At 35.3% G+C, this 20,653-nt stretch overlaps 2 protein-coding genes across 4 annotated transcripts; both read right to left on the reverse strand.

The window, feature by feature from the left end:
• Positions 1-7,043: 7,043 nt before the first annotated feature.
• On the reverse strand, positions 7,044-8,834 carry LOC106301449 (F-box/kelch-repeat protein At3g24760). 2 transcript variants are annotated; one of them, XM_013737849.1, is made up of 3 exons: positions 7,597-8,834; positions 7,322-7,345; positions 7,044-7,233 (listed from the first exon to the last, which is right to left on the reverse strand). In XM_013737849.1, exon 1 carries the CDS (start codon positions 8,741-8,743, stop codon positions 7,619-7,621), a length of 1,125 nt encoding a protein of 374 aa, XP_013593303.1. In that variant the 5' UTR covers positions 8,744-8,834; the 3' UTR covers positions 7,044-7,233; positions 7,322-7,345; positions 7,597-7,618. The 2 variants fall into 2 exon arrangements, with proteins under 2 accessions (XP_013593303.1, XP_013593302.1); XM_013737848.1 differs by having other exon boundaries at positions 7,044-7,345.
• Positions 8,835-18,101: 9,267 nt separating this feature from the next.
• On the reverse strand, positions 18,102-20,389 carry LOC106304632. Of its 2 annotated transcripts, none has more exons than XM_013741032.1 (5): positions 20,151-20,389; positions 19,959-20,055; positions 19,410-19,813; positions 19,097-19,337; positions 18,102-18,355 (listed from the first exon to the last, which is right to left on the reverse strand). In XM_013741032.1, exons 1-5 carry the CDS (start codon positions 20,154-20,156, stop codon positions 18,336-18,338), a joined length of 768 nt encoding a protein of 255 aa, XP_013596486.1. In that variant the 5' UTR covers positions 20,157-20,389; the 3' UTR covers positions 18,102-18,335. The 2 variants fall into 2 exon arrangements, with proteins under 2 accessions (XP_013596486.1, XP_013596487.1); XM_013741033.1 differs by lacking the exon at positions 18,102-18,355 and adding an exon at positions 18,954-19,030.
• Between the last annotated feature and the right edge of the window lie 264 nt (positions 20,390-20,653).

A 20,653-nucleotide genomic window follows, 5' to 3' on the forward strand; every position in this document is an offset into this window, starting at 1 on the left:
CGGAGGTTTCCTCGGAATTCCGTCGGTATATTTCGAGGAAATTCCGAGGAACCCCAATTTTTTGTTTCCTCGGAATTTCCTCGGAAATTCCTCGGTATATTCCGAGGATTTCATTTTCCGTCGGAATGTCCGTCAGAATACCGCTGTTTTCTTGTAGTGTCTCCTCATCATTTTTTTTTTTTCCTTTTTCGTCTAACATCTCCTTTTTTGTTTGTTTATATCTTCTGTTCTTCCACGTTGTTAATTTTTATGCCATTCAAATTTGACAAGATCTATACACCGCAGGTTTGTTAATTTTCAAAATGAAAAATAACAGTATTTGTAGAAATAGAAAACTAAAAGAAAATATATATTGAAGATAACAAAAGTAAAATTTTCAGGAAAGAATACATCACCTTCCCTAGATCAAAGCATTCCCTAATACTCGATCAAAAATTTTAGGTGATAATAGTTTTTACATGCAAAAATAACATTGAATTTGTTCACCATTTTTTTAATTAATTCAAAATATATGGCGATAGTTTCCATAGTGTATAGTGAAATATTCGAAAATTAACCGGGCCTCGTAGCCTGGTGGTAAAGGAACCTCGGCTGAGGTGCCCGCCACCCGACTTCGAGCCCCGGCCACGGGGGGTATTTACATGGGCTGCCTCCCGCCCTCCAGACCACTTCGCGTAACCAGGGGCCCTTAAGTGGACGCTTAAAAATCCTGTAATGGCTTGGGCTTCGGCCCGGTGGGCTAGTCGATCACGCAAAGTGGTCGGATACTGGATTATCAAAAAAAAAACCTAATAACTTTGAAAAATTCGAAAATTAATAGATCTACTTTCACATTTGTTTTCTGTTTATATTTGGACTTGTTAAGAGTGGTTTGGATTTGATTCGGAACTCTTTTACCTGTAAAAACTAATTTTTTATATTAAAAAGTCAAATGGTTTTACTGTATGTAGGAAATGCGAACACCAAATGGTGAGATACGTTCACTGTACACAGATTTTGATCACATCGAGCAAAAGACACAGATTTTGATAAGAAAATCAAGAGAGATAGAGAAAAACTTTTCTCTCTAGTGTCTCTCCCTCCCCCAGGCTTTCAGAACCCTAGTTTCACAGTCGCCTTGCTCTCGATTCCGGTGACTGGAAGCTCTCCAGCTCCGGTCGCCACCCATGTCCCTTCTGTTCTCTAGCCTTTCCCTTAACCCTCGTCTTACCCTCATCTTCTTTGTGTGGTGCCTCTAGATCTAATCGAGGGCTGCATGAGTGTGTGGTCTTTCTGGAGCACCTGCGAGGAGTAGAGTTCATCAAGGAGCTTAAGGAGCCTTCGATTTCCGGTCTCTGCTTTTCAATCGAAGCAGATCTAGGTCAGATCTGATCTCGCCTTTGCCGGAATGAATGGTGAAGCGTCGCTGTCTCCTCCTCCTCTCAACGGCACCGGCTTGTACCCATACGTCTAGCTGGACTCATTCTCAAGGTCTCGTCAGAGGTTCTCTTCTCAAGTTTGAGTAAAGGCGGTGCCAAGGGTCACCGTTCTGAGGACCTCTGTTTCTTAGGTCATGAGACGTCAACCATAGCATGCTTTCGGTGATTGATTGGCTTCAACTTGCTGCTCTCGATGTCGACTCCTTGGATTTTGAAGACAACCCATCTGACGATATCTCCTGCTCTCAAGGTGAAGCCTTCTCTTGTCGGTAATGCGCTTGTTTTCAAGGAGCTTCACTCTCCTTCTGTGCTTCATTTTCCATCTTCCAAGCTCCAGCAGATAACTTCCTTGTCTCCTTGATGTTTCCGCTCCATCCTTTGTGTCGCGTAGCCAGATGGGGAGCAGCATTGACCGTATGTGCTTGACCGTAACTTGTGCCTTTCATTTCCAGCAGCGTTTACTCAGGTTTTCAGTTTGGTCATCTTCTGTGTTAGCTTGGGCTCGTTTGTTATCTTCTTCCTCCTCTTGTGGAGCTCCAGAGCGGAGCCAGCCACCTCTGTCGATGCCTGCTTGAGCCAGAGTGCTTGACTGAACCTGCTTCTAGCTATTCTCTTGACGGTTTGGTTAATTTTAGCTGTCAAGAAGTGCTTGGTATGGGAGTTAAATTTTGATGTATCTTGTCCTATAATGTTTATTAACTTCATTGTGCACCATTGTTGGCAAGCTTGGAGTTAATTCCTTAGTGTCTTTGAGGTTTTTTTATACTTTTTGCGGTTCCAAAGATTTAAAATGGCTGTAAAGCAGAATCTGGTTGCATTTCGGTTGTAACCAAAACTTCATTATGACTAATGACATTTACAATTTGGCAAAAAAAAAATAGTTCATTGTACACAGACCTGGAAAAAAGGATGATCCTTTTGATGAGGGGCTCGAGTTTTGTGTTTTCAAATGTTTTTATTGTATTTCTTAGGGCTTGGTGTGTACCCACATCAATCTTGGGTTCGATTCCTCCTGGGAACTAAATAATTATTACTTGGCCAGTCTGGGCTTGAGTTTTGGTCCAAAGTGGTTTACATGGTGGATCGTAACAGATGGTGATCGGTTCACCCCCTGGCATTAGTCGGAATGTATTCCAAACTCGGATCAGGCAGTGTGGTAACCAGTCCACTTTGTAGCACTAAGTGCGTTCCTGCCGGGATCGACCGGATCAGCCGATAGGGTTTCTCAAAAAAAAAAAAAAAAAAGAGAAGAACCCGGTGGTTGTAGACGCATGAGCCAGTTGCTGGTGAGAAAGTCCAAATCTTCATACTTTATTGAGAGTCAAAAGGAAGTATTTCTAGACCATAATAATCTAAATTCGTAGTTTAAGTAAATAATATACTAATACTATGACAATATACATAAAAGAAAAACACTATAATGGAGGAGGATAGCTGGATAGGTTCTTTTTTATTAGCACTGGCGTCCGGTCATACCCGAGTTTGTCCTTTGACAGGAGTTTTCCGCAAACCTATAGAACACTCAGGCCGAAGCCTAAAAGTGGAAAAAGCGATACGCACTTTTGCCTTTGTGCTGAGTAAAATCGAACACGAAATCGCACATTACCAACCGGCAACCACCCGTGTGGTTGGTAACTAAAGATTTATCATTTACTGATTGTAAAGGATTGAATATAAGTATACGTTATAAAGTTAAACATTGCAGATTAGCAAGCGTGCGTGTAATGTATAAATGTAAAGGTTGTTTTTATGGACACCACCGTATGGGTGATATCGATATGTCATATTTTGCTTCAACATTTAGCGAAAAGCATGAGGAGCTGAAAGATTGGTCCCATATCGCCATCTCCCATTTTTAGACAAGCTTTTTTATCTTTACTTTATCATCTTTTTTTTTTTTTTTTACTTTTACCATTTTTATTTTCACAATGTAATGGATCTTCCATTTATTGTAAAAGTTTTCCACTTTTCATGTACATCCATTTTTTTATTAAAACGGAAACATTTTTCATGGACCTAACTATTTTTTGTAGGATTTTAAACTAAATACATCTTCTGTTATGACTTTATCCTCTTTAACTAAAAATATAAAAAATATTATTTTGCATAGAAACTATTGACTTCATTACCTTATATGTAAGTCTACAATGTAATCCTAAGACTACAACTTCTCAAAACTTGTATTCTTTAAAAATTATTTTACTTGCTATTTGAATGGCTTACATACGAGGTGTAATTAAATGTATTAAAAAAAAAGGTATATAACATAAGAATAAAAGTGTATAACACTAATGTGTACACAAATCTAACACAAAAATGTTAGTAGTATATTATATACATAATCTCAAATAGTAAACATCATATCAAATAAGTTATAAATTTTTAGAAATAGATTAATGAAAGACATCTGTGGGGCCTCTTTTTTTTTATTACGGATCTACTACCACGTATCCGATTCTAATTTTCATTATAATCACCAACAGAACCTTGAAGAGGTGGGTTAAAGAATTAATAGTAAGGGGAATTTCCTTAATTATTTGAACAATCAAGGAGAAATAGGAGTTACACGAGCAAATATATATATTTATCTCTACTAAAGGATTATTTTCGTCGGTAAAAGGACATATTAATATGCTTTGTGGTGTAGCTTTCACTAGTCAAATTGAAAAGAAAAAAAATGTTAGGGAAATTATCGTAGGCCTCCACTTGATTCCAAGTTTCCAACCACAATAAACAAAAACGATTTCATGACAATTATTTTACAATGATGACATGTGATGCGAGACAGAAAGTAAAATAGTCGTGAAAATTATAGAAGAGTTTACAGCGATATTTTCTCTAGATTATTGAGTCTTGGCCTTATTCTTGAAAGTGATGCCTTATCAAACTTGCAAGGGCGTTTTATAAAACGCAATTTCGATATATAAATTAATAATGATGGGTTCATAATGATGGGTCATGAACATTCACCACAGGGTGTATGGATTTAGATAGATAGTTTGGGGAAAGTTCAATTTATGGAGACACAAAGTTTTCTACGGCAAGAGTTTGTCTTACATTTAGAAGTGGAAGCACTACGATGGACGATGGAGAGTATGTTTTAACATTCGACATATCAGAGCTTCAGGACGGATTACAAAGATTTGATTCTCATGATTAAAGAACTTCATGCTTAGCCAAGTTTTGCTACAGAATTTGAGGATAGAGTTTTTTGTATTTAAAATATATTTTAACTTAACTGTTTTTTTAATTTTTAAAGGATTAAACTATTAATAGGTTTGGAAATAAAACTTTAAAAATAGAAAGACATTAATTTAGTTGTTGTTTTGAAATTTTAGATGCAACTTTTGTTAATGCAAGAAACAAGAACTTGATTTTTTTTTGGCAACAGATGCCTATATTAATTAGAGGCCCAATGGATAAAGTCGGTTACAACCGGAGAGATTCTCGACGGTAAACTGATAAATGGAAATAATTAAAACAAGACGAAATATAGATGTGGCTAAGGAGAGAAGAGACCCAAAGAGAAGCTTCACTTGTAGTCCTAGAGCCTGCGTTCGAAAGAACGCACATACGTCGAAATCGACTTTGAAGAACTCAATCAATGGGTTTTGAGAACAGTTGAACCATGTCTCTGAAGATACCTGAATCGCTGGACCAGGGGCTGTCGCGGGCTGGACTCTAAAAGTTCGCCGGAGAAGCTGGAAGCCTTCTCTAGTCGGAAAGTGAAGCTCGTCACGACAGCTTGAGGGACGATAGTGGTGGTTTTAAATGACGGAGATCGGGTCATGTAGAAGGGAGGCGGAGACACGAGACTGACTCGAGATAGAGCCACAGCGAAGTCATGCGTGGTGGCCGACATCTCATTGTTAACGCTTCTGAAGACGGTGAGAACATGGATCTGACGAACAAGGGTCTCAATCCCCAGAGAAGACTCGATGAATACGTATACGGCTTGAGAAAGACATCTGATAACCTATGTTGAGGATAGAAGCTCCGGTTTGAAGGTCGCATAGTTGACTCTGTGAAGAACTGTCGATGTTTGAGACGGCGTAATGTGATTGAAGCGCAGCGGTGGCATAGTAGCTAGTAGATCTGGCGAGTCTACACTTTTGCACAGTAGTTTCAGCGACGAAAAGATTGGGAGTGCCACAAATCAAACTTTGTGAAGAACCGTCGATGCTTGAGATGGCGTAGTGTGATGGAGACGCAGCGGTGATATAGTAACATGTTAAACTGACGAAACCACACTCTTGCACAATAGATCTTGGGGTCACTAAGAGAAAGAGATTCAAACAATGTAGCTTAACTCCATAGAAACCTTGGCGAGATGGGTCTGCCTCGATGTCAGGTGTATAATCTGTGTCAAGACCTGCGAGGGTTGGGAAGAGGCGGTGGCTGGGGCTGGTGACTCGAACCGGCGCAGAAGAAGGACGAAACAAGAACTTGATATGTATTTTAAGTGAGTAGCAAATGATTTTGTCCATAATTATATGTATATTATCTAATTTTGAGCGATAAGAATCATTAATATAAGTATTTTAAATAAAATGAGAGAAATAAACTAGAAATATAGAGTTACGTATACTTATGTTTGGTTATCTTCGGATATCCATTTGGGTTCGGATATTACCCGTTCGGATTCAGATATTACCCGAACTGGTGAAATAAGTAATTTTTGTTGTTGTTCTAATTAGATGATTTTTAGACCGAGCTGGTGAATACATACTAGACAAACATTTATATTTCGAGTATGCACTTATATTCTATAACAGCTTGATATATTAGATTTGAACATTAACATGTTAATATAGTTTGCTGGTAATTTTTTTCAAAATTTTGATTCTTAGATATGTATATGGAGTGGAACTAATTTTTACAGAAGTTCATTTTTTAATTGACACTTATGTAATTCACTGAATTCATAAAAGAAGTTAAAAAAAAAAAAAATTAACACATATCAATGAAACAAAGACGAGAACGAAAGCACAATTCTATAGAGGTAGAAAATGAAATCATTTATGGAGAGTCAATATTAAACAAATTGAGAGCAGAAAACCTTATCCTCTTTCGTCATTATACAGTCGATGTTGCCTATTTGGTTTCAGTGATTTGTGTCAGCCGCAAAACTTAATTTCCTTTTGAGCATATGAAGTCTTAAAAGTAATTAAAATGAGATTTAATACATTAACTTCTCAACAACGATAATATATTTAAGAGACCAAATTTGTATTCATCATTTTATAATCGATAAAGAATGTAGTGTTGCAAAATGTTAAAATCATTTCATAAACAAACATTATTATAAGAACTCACCCTGCGCATGCGTGCGGATTGTCATCTATTTTATAATAAACCACTAATCTTAGAAAACCTAATCTAATTTAATATAGGAGAACCATTAAAACCTTAAAACAATATAAATAATTATTCTATTAATATATAATAATAATATTTCTCTAAATCAATCTCCATGAAAAATTTTGATTCGTTGACATCAATTTCGTTGGATCCTTTTCTTCAACACTTTGCCACTCTTTATCTGAGTTAGCAATTAGCGTTGTAATCACACTTTAAAACATTGAGATTACTGACTTGACCGAAAAGGTTCTTAGGAAGAAACAATGAGATAAACAAATATACACTATATGTAATCGTACAAAAGAGTTAACATAGCAACAACATATTAACGAAGAACTACAAAATCAGTTTTCACCTAATTACATATATGAATGATTACCATAATAAATGGATACCCATCTTTATACACTTTCCATTATTTATCTTCTCTGTTCATCTCCACTTTACATTGTAACTGGCGATTCACAAGACTATTAGTCATTAGTAATCAGAGAAGCAATATCAAAACATCAATGGATGAAGAATCCTAAGTTAAATCGTACCCCATGGATGGTAAGATAGCTTACCTGCAGCACGAAGATTGAGATGTAATCAGTTCTTAATCTATTTCTGACCGTAGAGAATCTAAACTACAATGTTTTCTAAAGTTTTACCACACCAAACCAGCAAAGCCTACACAACACCAAATGTCAATACTATCCTACTTGGATCAAATGAAGTTGTAAGATATAAGACTATTAGTGCACAGAGAGACGATACCAATACATCAACCCACGTAAGCAACAAGAAGCCTAAGCTAGTTAAAGATCATCATTACCACTGGCATAAGTAAAGCAAACTCAAGCATCAATCTGAGCCTCATCCGAGTGGAAAACGTCGCTAATGGATAGAGTGGAGCAGAAACTAACAAGCTTATGAAACTTATTAAGAGGAGAGGGCAAATTCGGCAGACTCCTCCACCTACACTTGCCATTCTCCACACCAATGTCACAAACACAAGCAGGATACTTCTTATGACCATCTTCGTTAAACACATATACAAGATTCCCAGAGCCAACGCATTTCAAAGTCCTGAACCTGTGACCATCATCCTCATCCTCACAATCAACCAACAAGCCAAACAACAAAGCCTCAGGCATAATCGCGATCTCGCTGAACTCCATGGAACCTTCCTCGACTCTCCAGAGGTTAAAGGAGAACCCCCGATCCGAATTACACATTCCGCCGAGGACAAGGGCGTCGTTACAGGAATTGAGGAAGGCGAAGAGGAGGCCGGGGGGTCTAAGCGTCTGAACGTCGCTCCACGTGTAAGTATCCAAGGAAAAGGAGGAGATGAAGCACGAGCTGACATCGAAGACGTAGAATCTGCGTTTGCAGAGGGCCGAGCTTAGGGTTTCGTGGGCGTTTGATCGGAAAGCTTCGGGGAGGGGAGGACAGAGCTCCCAGGAGTCCAGAGTGGAGTCGTAGATTTGAACGGGTGAACGATCGTCGATGTTCACTAACCCTCCGATGGATCCGACTCCGCCGACGAGGATGAGCTTGGAGGAGGCGGGGAAGACGCCGAGGAGGGGGTTCATTCTGGGGAAACGGACAGGGGAAGTGAGACGCCAGTTAGGTTTGAGGATGGGGGAGAAGGAGAATCTCGGAGCGGTGGAGAAGAGGAAGCGATCGGACCCGACGAGGTGGAGGGAAGGGAGGGAGGGGAAGGGGAGGCGGAGCCAGGAGTTGGAGAGGGGATCGAAGGCGAAGGATTGGTTGTGGAAGGAGGAGGTGTTGTGGATGCCGAAGAGGAAGAGCCATGGGGAAGAGGAGGAAGGAGGGAGGGAGCTGATGATTGAGCGCCAGAGCTTGGAGACGGTGGAGAAACGGACGAGGGATGGGATTGGGAGGAGGGACAGGATTGATTCTGTGACGTCCGTGTTTAGAGCGTTCAAGTTTGAGGATTCCGGATTGGTGTCTGACATTTTTTTTTTATTCTGTTTATTTCTCGTAGAAGAAAGAAGAAGAGACTTTGAGGGGTGATGAGTGAAAAGTGCAACGATGGAGAACGTGTGACCCGAAATTCCCCTGATTTTTTGGAGATTATACAAAATTATATACTACTCCCTCCCTTCCCTAAAACTAAAATTTTCCAAAGTTTACACCTTTATTAAAAATATACTAATAAAAATTTACAATTTACTTTTCAATACACTTTCCAATACTTATCCACTAATAAAATTTAATCATTTCAAATTTCACAATTAATGTCTCTTAAATATATACAAAAATATCTTAAAAATAAGGGAAATTTTATGTTTATGCTACCACTTTTCATCTTTACCACCCCTAAATGGACATTTTCAAAATTATCTTCTTCATTAATTGGCAAAAAACTTTTATACCCTTGTTATATATATATAATAAATCATTATTTAAATAAATTTAAAAAAATAATAATAATAAATTTTTTTTATGTTTTCGAATTATACTTTTTCAAATTCGAACTTTTTTATAAAATTTTACTTTTTTGAATTTTTTTTTTCGAAAACATTTTATATTTTTTTTCAAAATTTCTTTTTGAAAATCGAAAATTATGTTTAAAACTATTTTTAAATTTTTTTAAATTTTTAAGTATTTATTTATATATTTATTAGAATCCTAAATTTCACATTCCAAAAACCTATCTCACCCCTCAATTATAAACCTTAAGCCTAGATTAGTTTTACCTAGGGTATAAGTGTCTTTTACCATTTATTAAAAGTGAGGATAAAAGTGATTAGTGTAAACATGAAAAGTGGTATTATGAATGTGGTATTTGTGAGTTGCCCCAAAAAAAAAAGAATGTGGTATTTGTGGCAATTTCTCTTAAAAATATAGAAAATCTATTTTTGTAGAATATAAGAATAAAATACATAAAATTTTACTTTCGAGAACGGAAGAAGTATTTATTTTCAAGGAAATGTAATAACAGTGGTATTGTTTTATTCAAGTAAACACACAATGTTTTCTTCTTTTGAAAAATAAATACATGATGTTTTTGAACTATTAACAAAAATGAAATGGGGCCATATATCATTATCAGGTAATTGAAAATGTATGTAGTCCTTAAATATAAAACATGACAAAACTTTAGTAAAATGCACTAAACCGGTCATAAATATTTATTTTTAATTTAATATTTGTTTTTTGAACCAAATTACTCAAAATTGAAAGTCTGTAGAAACTGATTTCAAACAGGTTAATTGTATTCTACGCACAGTAGAATGCAGATTATATGAATAACTATGAACAGTTTCAAAAATATGAAAACTGCATTTATGAAAATATTTAGAAATATTATGTTACCATTTTTGAAAAAATGGATTTTTGCACCAAAGAAAAACAAAATTGTTATTTGGGAATTTGCACACAAAAATTTGTCAAACGTTTAGATAATTTGGGAATTTTTCCCTTTTCTATTTAATTTCTTTATTTTTTTAACAAATATAATTAACTTAATTAATTTTTAAATTTTTTTAATCAAGTTAATTTAGGGATATAATAGGCAATTATGAAATTATTAGCCTAAAGAGACAATTACACTTTGGTATTAGCCTAATAGGACAAAGTACCTATTTTTTTGTATAAAAACTATTTTCCCAATATTTTTTCGTTTGCCTGCAATGCACTAATGGACAAAAGTAACAATTTAATACTTTTGTATTAATTGTTTTGTAATACAATATTTATTGTATAAACTATTATAATGAAACTGAAAATTATAACTCCTTATTTTTTATAAAATTGCCAAGAGCATATGTTTGTGCTGTAGATGGTTCTAAGTTATCTCTTGTTCTTCAATTCGTAGGAGGTTTATATCTCCGTATCTTTTATTCCATCAGAGCGAAGTTAGCTTAGTTATATGGACTTAGGTACCGATTGGGGTTGAAACTTTTAGGACTTTAGAATGTTTAACAGTCATCAAAGCCTTTTTTTCACTCAATAATGCTTTGATGGCTTTGTGTTTTTCTCGAGTCTCAAAAGTCACTTTCAGTTTTTTTTTTCATTTTTCTTCTTAAATTTTTGTTTTTGGCTAAAGCCTCATTTCCATCATTTTACTTTTTTTCACACTAAAAGATTCACGGGAAAAATGCCAAAAATGACTCAAAACTTGATTTTGAATATAAAAGTGTACCCAAAATTCAATTAAATGCAAAAGTAACCTAAAAGACTAGTGAAATTAATGATCAAACAAAAAACATGTATTGATTTTTACCTTTCTAACCCTCCGCGTGAGAAGACTTACAAAGAAGTCTTTTCTGAGAAGACTTCTTTGTAAGTATTGTCGTACAGTAGATTTTTAAAATAATTTAAAATTTTGATAAAAAAATATTTTGATAGGAAAAAAAGTGAAATCATGTAATAATAAACATTTATAAATGATGTAAATCTAGTTTTACTAAAAATAAATTATTTTTAACATAGATTAGTGAATGTATATTGAGTCATGATAGTCTTTGGTTTAGGATTTGATAACATATGTTGTAGTAGTGTTGGTATTTTTAGGGTAAGATTTTGAAATGTTATATTTTTATTTTTATTTTTTTAATTTGGCATATATGTATTTAGATGACCTATATGTGTTTACTGGCTATGTAATAACTTGATTTAAACACTTTCTAAGTATATTTTAAGCTTAACAAAGTGTTTTTTGCTTAGATATTTGATTATAGGGTCTGGAAGACTTATAGATCTGACATATCCCATCTAAATTTTAATAGAATTTAGGGTTTCCACCTAAATTTTTAGAAGAATTTAGGTTTTCCACCTAAATCGAAGTCTTCCAAAAGTCTTATAGAGGAAGTCTTCTCATGTATTAGATGTTAAAAGTAATTAATAAATTTTAAAAATTATTTTGAAAGAGAGAAAAATCGAAATCATGTATTAATAAGAATTTATAAAATTTTGTTTTACTAAAAATAAATTATCTTTAACATAGATGAGTGAATGTAGTTTGAGTTATGATAGCTTTTGGTTTAAGGTTTGATAACATATGTTGTAGTAGTGTTGGTATTTTTAGGGTAAGATTTTGAAATGTTATATTTTTATTTTTATTTTTTTAATTTGGCATATATGTATTTAGTGACTATCTAATAACTTGATTTAAACACTTTCTAAGTTTTTTTTTAAGTTTGAGAATGTGGGTTTTGCTTAGTTATATGATTATAGGGTCTGGAAGACGTCTGGAAGACTCTCAGAAGACTTCTTGTCAAATGGTTTAGAAGACTTCTTAGTGTAATTTATATTAGAAGACGAAAGATAGAAGACGAAAGATAGAAGACGAAAGTAAGAAGTCTTCTTAACCGAACCGGACCTTAATTTTACCTTCAATTTTAATATAATCGAAAATAAACCAATATATATTTAACCTAGGCTGATAATTTACGGACATCTAATAGTATTTTTTTCACTTTTCGATGTTTCTAAGAAAAAAATTCTGTAAAAACGCGAAAACCCTAGATGTTTGCTTTGACAATTTCAATGGTGATTATAAAAGCGATTTCCGGTGAAACTCTTCTCCGTCGTTTTCGCCTCTGGTAATCTTGTTTTTTTCCGGTAAATCTTGTTTCTCCTTCGTCGCCGAAGTGTTTTTTAGTACATTAAACTAACCCGCTTGATTATTTTTTCAGATCTGAAACCGTTTATGTTGTAGTCGAACTCCGCTTCCAGTAAGTTTTTTCTCTATGCTGTCGAATCATTTCAGAACTGAAATCGTTCGTTTCTCCGTCGTGACTTCTTCTTTCTTGTCGAGTTTCACTGATCTGTAACCAAAGCTGTCTTCGACGACCGTTCTCTGTTTTGGACCTCAACTTCTCCGCTTTCCAACTGTAAGTTCACCCATTTGTTACAAGGGTTTCTCTCGATTTGTTTTTCTACCGGATTACTTCGGAAGACTCCGGAGATCTTACGGAAGACTTCCAAAGACTTCATTGAAGACTTTCGAAAGACTATAAAGTCTTCCGTAAGTCTTCTGGAAGTCTTCCGAAAGTCTTCGGATGTTGGTTTGTTTGTCATTTGTGTTTGTGATTTTGGGTTTTCAATGTTTTGCAGGCTGTAAAATGGATTTACCAGAACTTCCGAAGAGGATGTTCACCTTACGGGAAGAGCCCATTCCATCGAAAAGCATTGCGTATCATACCAATGACCCAAAGTTTCTTCCTGCTGTAAATGCCGCTCTACATGATGATGAATGGGAGGAGCTGAAGAATTCAAGGTTGGGAGTGTTCATCAAGTTTTGGGAGATGAAATTTGGATGGGCGTCAATGCTGGTTCATTATATGCTCTGTTTCCAGCTCGATATCAAGAAGAAGTATGAGCTATGGTGTCTTATTGGTCCAGAACCGTTGAGATTTTCCCTGATTGAGTTCAAGCACCTCACTGGTCTAAACTGCGAGTATACTGAGAACCTGGACAATCCGGATGTAGAGGTGACAGATGAGTTGGCTCGCTTCTGGGAGTTAATGGGTGTGGATATTGATGCTGGTCCAAGTTCTCAACAAATAATAGTAGCATGTCGTAGATGTGGAGAGTGGTCTCGGGTTGACCGCATGCGGCTTGGATACCTAGCCATTTACACATGATTCATTGAAGGAAAATAGTACTTAAGCGCTACACGGGCTAGCCCTGCAAGACTAGTGATGGATCTTGAAGAATTTGAGACGTACCCATGGGGGAGACTGGCTTTTAAGTTCCTGATGGACTCTGTAAAGTGCAAAGATTTGACAAAGACTTATACCGTAGATGGGTTTATTCAAGTTCTGCAAGTTTGGGTCTACTTCACTCTGCCCGAATTTGCTGCAAGCTTTGGAAAGCCTATCTGAAACAAGCCGAGTCCCCTTTTGCTGGCTTACAAGGGACATAAAGGAGAAAAAATTGTCAAAGAGGCTATCACCACACAGGTAAATATCTGATTATTTCCAATAATGTAGTTGATTTTTACTTACTTGATATGTAACTTGATATTTACTTACTGCAGACTCGCTTGTTAAAGTATGTGGCGAAGGAGATTGGTGAAATGTTCCCTAAATGGGAGAATGAAAACATTGATGTGGCGGTTGAAAAGTTGGTGAATTTCATGGTTGCTTCTAAAGGTTCCTGGAAGTGGACCCAAGAGTGATGGGAAGTCGAAGGGACTAAGCCGTGGACCAATCTTGTCTATGTGAAGCAAGAACCTTCTCAGCGGAGTGGGAAGGAAGGAAGAGGAGCTCGTACAGAGGCTTTTACGGAGGATCCTTCAGAGCCTACTTCAGAGCCTCCTAGAGAGTTTTCTGCTTCTTGGAATGGGCTTAAGAGAGAAGAGGTTGAACAAATGTTCAAGGATATGACGAAAGTAATGGCTGATGGGTTTGGGCAGTGCGTAAAGGAGATGAAGCTTCTTGCGGATAGGATGGAAGTTGTGGAGAAGAAGGTGGGAATCAACCACAAAGGCATCGACTCTAATGAACTTCAGATCATAGTTTCAGACCCGACTAAGCATGTGCACGAACCAAGGGTTAGTACCAAACCCTCTCCCAAAATGAAAGTGCAGAGAAATACTAGGCAAAATAGTAGGAAGTTGAAGTGAAAGTTGTATGCTCCTTTCTGTTAGAACTCTCGAATTGTGGTTGGTTGTATGGATTTTGTTTCGTGTGATTTGGTTTGATGTGATTTTGTTATGCTCAACAACGATCTTGACATTACTATTGTAATCAAAATTGCAGAGTGAAAGTGTGAATCGGGAGAAATAAGGAAGTCTGAACAATGTACATGATGATGACAAATTACCATCTTGTGCAGCTGCAACTAGCATAACACCTCCATAGTTCCTGCTTAGGTGAGTCCCATCCACTACGATAACTTTTCTCTGATACTGAAAACCAGCAATATAAGCTCCAAATGTTAGAAATATATACTTAAATCTATCCTTATCATCAAGTTTTATACTAGTGATAGAACCCGGATTTGGTAACTTTATTTTCTCTAAATATGAAGGCAGCCTCTCATATCCATCTTCTGCTGTTCCTCTTACCAATTCTTGTGCATATAACAATGCTCTGTATGAAGTGGTGTAATCTAACTTCATGCCAAACATATTCTTCATTGCATCTTGGATATGCTTCAGACTTAACCCATCAATGATTCCAACGCGATCTATGAAAAGCTTGCCAACATACTTTAGAGTACAATATTTCCTTTGTGCCAGTCGGATAGACACAGAACATGTATGAGTTCTCAGATTCTTGGTTACCCAAAACGTGTTTGTTCTATGTTTCACACTCGCTCTAACCTTCCATCCGCACCCAGCAACACGACATCTTGCCATAAGTAGAGTTTTAGTTGCATTGTATATTTTGAAGGAGAATTTCCGCTTCACTGTTGACAACCGCAGCTCTGAAGCCAGTGCATCTCTACTAACAAAACTCTGATTGACATAGATATTGTCGGAAAATGTCCCATTCTAGCTTCCTCTTTCACTACCATATGTCTCTTTGAAACCCTCAAAACAAATATCATCTGCCTCTTCCTCATCCTCATCCTCATCTTTAACTTTGCCATACACACTGTAATCCACAAACTCATTATATACTTCAGCAGCATCGGAGAAATTAGCATCCTCCTCCCCTTCATTTTTAACTTCATCAACATCTTCGTAATCTTCTTCTACTTCCTCTTCATCTGAAACTTCATCAAGATCTTCACCATCTTGGTTTCCATCAATGTCGGCATCACCAACAATATTGCTTCGGCTTGATACACAAAGACCTACAGCATGGGATTTACTTATCTCGATCAAGTTTCGAACTTGTCTATCACGTGTAACATGAATAGGAGGAGTATCAGGAGCCATCTGTTGCATTATTTCGTCAGGTAACAAGTAAGTTAAATCCATAACCTCTATGTTCATGTCTAGGTTGTAATCTTCTTGAGCCATTTCAACAAGTTCGGCATGTGCAGAACCATCACTTAAAAAGAACGTTCTTGCTCCCTTCATATTATCCACCACAAAATCCCAAAAATTATTTCTGAAAAACCATTCTCCATATACTGCAGGTAACTGGCGAATAATCTACAAAAAAAAAATTAGATTAAAACACATTAGCAAACATAGAACATCAGATTAATAAAAAAAAAACGCATAAGACTTCATAAGATGGAAAACTTCTTAAAAACATTATTAAACATGAATGTTTGTAACCTCATAATTATCACCAATAAAGTTATGAATTCTATTCAGGAGTCCCAATATTGACTAATAAACATGAATTAACAAGAAAATATTAAAAATTCATTTTAAGTTAGTTAGGAGAAAATTGAAGTTTAATAAATATTTACATAGAAGACTTCTTAAGTGGAAGACGTCCTCAGGAAGTTTTCCATTTTGGTCATTTCTGTAATTGCAAATTTACGAATGAAGACTTCTAAAGAAGTCTACTCTACAGAAGACATCTTGAGAAGTCTTCCTTTGCAAATATTGGCTTACTTTTGAATTTGAAGTTTTTCAAAAATCCCAGAGAAGACTTCTCGGGAAGTTTTCTCGGATAAACATGTTAGTTTTGCAATTGACCGAAGTTTGTCAGAAATTTGACTTTTTATAGAAGACTTCCCTGATAAACAGGTTAGTTTTGCAATTGACCGAAGTTTGTCAAAAATTTGACTTTTTATACTATTGGGAGACTTCTATATAAGTCTTCTTAAAGTCTTCCTGAAGTCTTTTCAGTGTCACACGAAGTCTATTGTGTTACTTTTGCAATTGATTATATTTGACTTTTCCAGAGAAGACTTCTTTCCCAGCCAAAGGTTTGACCAAAACCCGGAATAAAATTTGAGAAGACTTCCAAAGAAGTCTTCTCATTAATATTAAATGTTTTACTATTATTTTTCAATTGTAAAAGTAACTCACGCAGACTTCTTTCGACAACGAGAAGACTTCGGGAAGACTTTCAGAAGACTTATTTTAAAGTTTTCTCCAGGAAGACTTCCCAAGAAGTTTTCTCTGGGATTTTCGAAAAGTTTTTGTTAACAAAGGAAAATTAGAAGACTGTTAAAAACACACAAAAGGTCAATTGCAAAACTAACCTAAGCATTGACCAGAAGACTTCTATAGAAGTCTTCTCGACGAAGAAGTCTTCTCGACGAAGAAGTCTTCTTCTTCTGTTAAAAACACACAAAAGGTCAATTGCAAAACTAACCTAAGCATTGACCAGAAGACTTCTATAGAAGTCTTCTCGACGAAGAAGTCTTCTCGACGAAGAAGTCTTCTTCTTCTGTTAAAAACACACAAAAGGTCAATTGCAAAACTAACCTAAGCATTGACCAGAAGACTTCTATAGAAGTCTTCTCGACGAAGAAGTCTTCTCGACGAAGAAGACTTCTAGAGAAAACTTCTTCGTGAACAGATCTGAAAAAATAATTATTGCATACCTTCAAGTCGTGAGATGACTTGTGTGGTTTCTCCAATCACCCAAACTTCACCACAATAGCTACCAACTCGTTAATGACCAAGAATCATGACCTTTGATGTCTCTATGAACCTTGCACAATTTGAAATCGAAAACTTCAATTTTTTTGATGAATTTGGAGAGATAGTGAAAGAGATGTGATTTGTGTGCATAAGAAATGAGACAGAATGAGAAAAGTTTGAAACTTTAGTGCATTAACACCTTCAAAATGGTTGTCCATGGTGGTTGGTGTATTGATGACAAAGACAATATTGTAAATATTTGGTGAAGATGAGGATGATAAAGTAAAAGACACATTTAAAAAAAAAAGTTAATGGCATTTTCGTGAATAAATTGAACTTCTAAGATGAATAAAGCAAGAAAAAGTTTCAAAAAAAAACATAGGTTCTTTTTGTGTTTGACCACAAATTTTAGGTCATTTTTGAAAAAAAACCCAAGATTCATTGCTTTTTATTTTTGAAAATGATTATTATTATTTTTCCTCCCCAAAACTATTTCAAACTTATTTTTCTTATAGTAAATTAATTTCATTAAATAAAATTTTGACTAATTAACGTATAATATTTTTTTTTTATTCTTTTGAAATCTATTTTATAATGCTTTATAATTCCATATATCAACGAAAAAGGTTTAGTTGTTTAATAATTATATTTTAAATAGTAGTTATATATTTTCTTTATTTATATAAAAAAATTTTTGTGATATAATCCTAGCATATACGTGTTTTTAATTGTATAAAAAAGCTATAGTTATTAAAACCATATTTACTAAAGCGAAAGCCTAAAGCGAAAATCCGCAACAATCAGACCCTTAGCTTTGTTACAATTAACACTTTTAATCATATTGTATTATCCACGTCATGCATATTGTATCAAAAGATTCAAAACTGATAATAGTTACCAATACTGATACTAGAATATAAAAACAATTAATTACTTTCTCATGTCGAGGCATCACATAGACCGATCATCTATTATGAATTATATAAAATAAAACTGAAATTTCAGAAAAATAACAATTATAAATTAATCGCGAATGGTCCGGAGACGACGGAATTAATTGGTTGTACTCGCCATCGTCGCCATCCACATCTATCTCATAATTCTAACACCACAACTGCAGAATCAAAAATACATAAAGAGACATTAGAACAATAAACCCAGTAACAAAAAGCATATATTTTTATATAGCAACTTTTATTTGAAAATATTCAATATTAGCGGCCAGATTTTGGAGTTAGTTTTCGTATTTTAAAACTAAATATATATATATATATTTTTATCAAAAAAAAATATTTTTAAAGAAAGTTTTTGGTATTTTAAAGAGAAATGCCCTAGGATAGGCCTAAAAAAGTTTTTGTCACAAATATAGACTCTAAGGATCAAAATGACCAAAATATTTCATTGAAGAGGTAAACATACATTTATACCCTTAGAGTTAACTAATCCAAACCTTACGGTATAGAATTAAGAAGTGGAGATTTGAGATTGAGGTTTAAAATTTTATAAAATAAAAAATAAATATTAAAAACTTGAAAATAGAAATTTTAAAAATAGTTTCAAAAAGTATTTTCGAATTACAAAAAGAAAATTTGAAAAAAAATTCGAAAAAAAAAAATTAAATATATAAGAAATTTCGAATTTGAAAACATATAATCTAAAACATATATCTAGGGTATTAGTGTCAATTTACCTATTAAATGAAACATTTTGGTCATTTTCCTCCTTGTAGTCTATTTTTGTGAGCAAAACTTGAAAATTGTCTATTTACGAGAATTGCCCTATTTTAAATCTTTAGCAAAAAAAAAAAGAAATAAGAAAATTCCAAAATATTTATTTTTTATGTCAATGGTCTTACATTCAGAATCAGTGGTGATCCAGTTGCCTTTCCTGGATCGACATTGATAAGGTGGCTTAGGACCCAAGGAATCGAAGTTTGCTGGTGCAGAAACAATGGAGATGTGATCAGAGGAAGAGAATGTTGTGCAACTCTCACAACTCTCCCATCTCAAACTTATACTTGCACTGCTCATTCTTTTTGATTCTTTATTCGCCTCTCTCATTGTCTTCAACTTTCTTCCGTTTCTTAACCCCATTATCTGCAAAACTATGCTTCATCAAGAACAGAAGTTACTAATCAATTTGAGTTCTTGTGAGATTGATATTCATACCTTAGGGGTAAAGAATTTGGCAGCCTTGTCGGATTTGGCTGCTGCAGCCCATTTAATAAGCTCCTTCATCCTTGAAAGCGTGGCCTTAGTTTTAGCTTTGGTCTGCTCGCTGTTCACCTTCTCTTTTTTGCTTTCTTCATGTTTCTCCGGTTCCAAGGCTTTGATAGCCTTTTTCGGATCAAACCTTGTCAGTGGCACTTCTTTTTCTTCTCCTACTTGTGCCTTCAATTTCGCCATGGCACGAAGCAAATGTTCTCTCTTCAAGCTGCCAAGTCTTCTTAAATTCAGTGTGCTATAGAAACAAGCGTCAGCTACATCTTTTTGACACCATAACCATATTCTTCTGTAATTCCTCTGGTTTTTATGTTTAGACCCTCTTGTTGATGACTTTCTTGTTCTGCGATCTGCGCAACCTCAATCACATCAATTACATGTTAACTTGCAAAGCACAATAATGAAACATATCCAAGCCAATCTTGTAACCTTCAAGATCTTCTATACATTGTGATCTAATTTCGAAGGACAATCAAGAAATGTTTCGTCACTTACTTGTTAGAGTTGTAGCGGCTTCATGAGCAGTACCATTGGATGAAAATGACTCTGATTTGCCTATTTCCTTTCCTAACTTGAAGAGCCATTGAAAGACCTGGTCAAAACTCAAAAGTTTAGACGCTTATAGATACAGTGATTTGTGTTATGGACACATGTGAACGATACATAACGCATGTGACTATGACAAACCTCCATGTTCTGGCTGAAGATGCTGTTTGTACAATATAGTATAGAGCTTTTGTGATTATTCGCGTTTGAATAATGCTAGTGGGTCAAATACAGATCTGTCCCCCAAATGTGTTAAACAGATTCTCCCTCACATATGATTAGAGACCTTGGAACAGAAGATGAAGACAAGACCTAGATGACTTGGAAAACAAAAAAGATATAAGTGTTGACTAATTTGTTTGACTCAAATCTAATTTGGGGTGTATAAGCAAACACAACATGGGATTGTATCAAAGTGGGGTTTTTATACATGCACATGCATGGTTCTTGTGGCTGTGGATTTTCGCTACTATATGTCGTAAAGGATGTCACTTAGTTTTAATGCTTTGTTGCCATTATTCGTTGCCACACACTTGCAAGTCATGTCATTAAATTTCATGGGGTATCTCAACTAAATTTTCTGGAAGTTCGAATATTCTAGACCGTTCAAAGCATGAGTACATGTGTATGTAAGTTTACCTTTC

The sequence above is a fragment of the Brassica oleracea genome, chromosome C7 (assembly GCF_000695525.1).
Source record: "Brassica oleracea var. oleracea cultivar TO1000 chromosome C7, BOL, whole genome shotgun sequence".
NCBI classification, from domain to species: Eukaryota; Viridiplantae; Streptophyta; class Magnoliopsida; order Brassicales; family Brassicaceae; genus Brassica; species Brassica oleracea.

Bases quoted from the DNA above. Each gene is read 5' to 3' on its own strand.
- LOC106304632 (XM_013741032.1), bottom strand. The intron at 19,814-19,958 runs GTAAGTGACGAA...GAGGTTGCGCAG, and splicing joins AGCCGCTACAACTCTAACAA to ATCGCAGAACAAGAAAGTCA. The intron at 19,338-19,409 runs GTATGAATATCA...ATAGTTTTGCAG, and splicing joins CCAAATTCTTTACCCCTAAG to ATAATGGGGTTAAGAAACGG.
- LOC106301449 (XM_013737849.1), bottom strand. From the start codon at position 8,743: ATGTCAGACACCAATCCGGAATCCTCAAACTTGAACGCTCTAAACACG.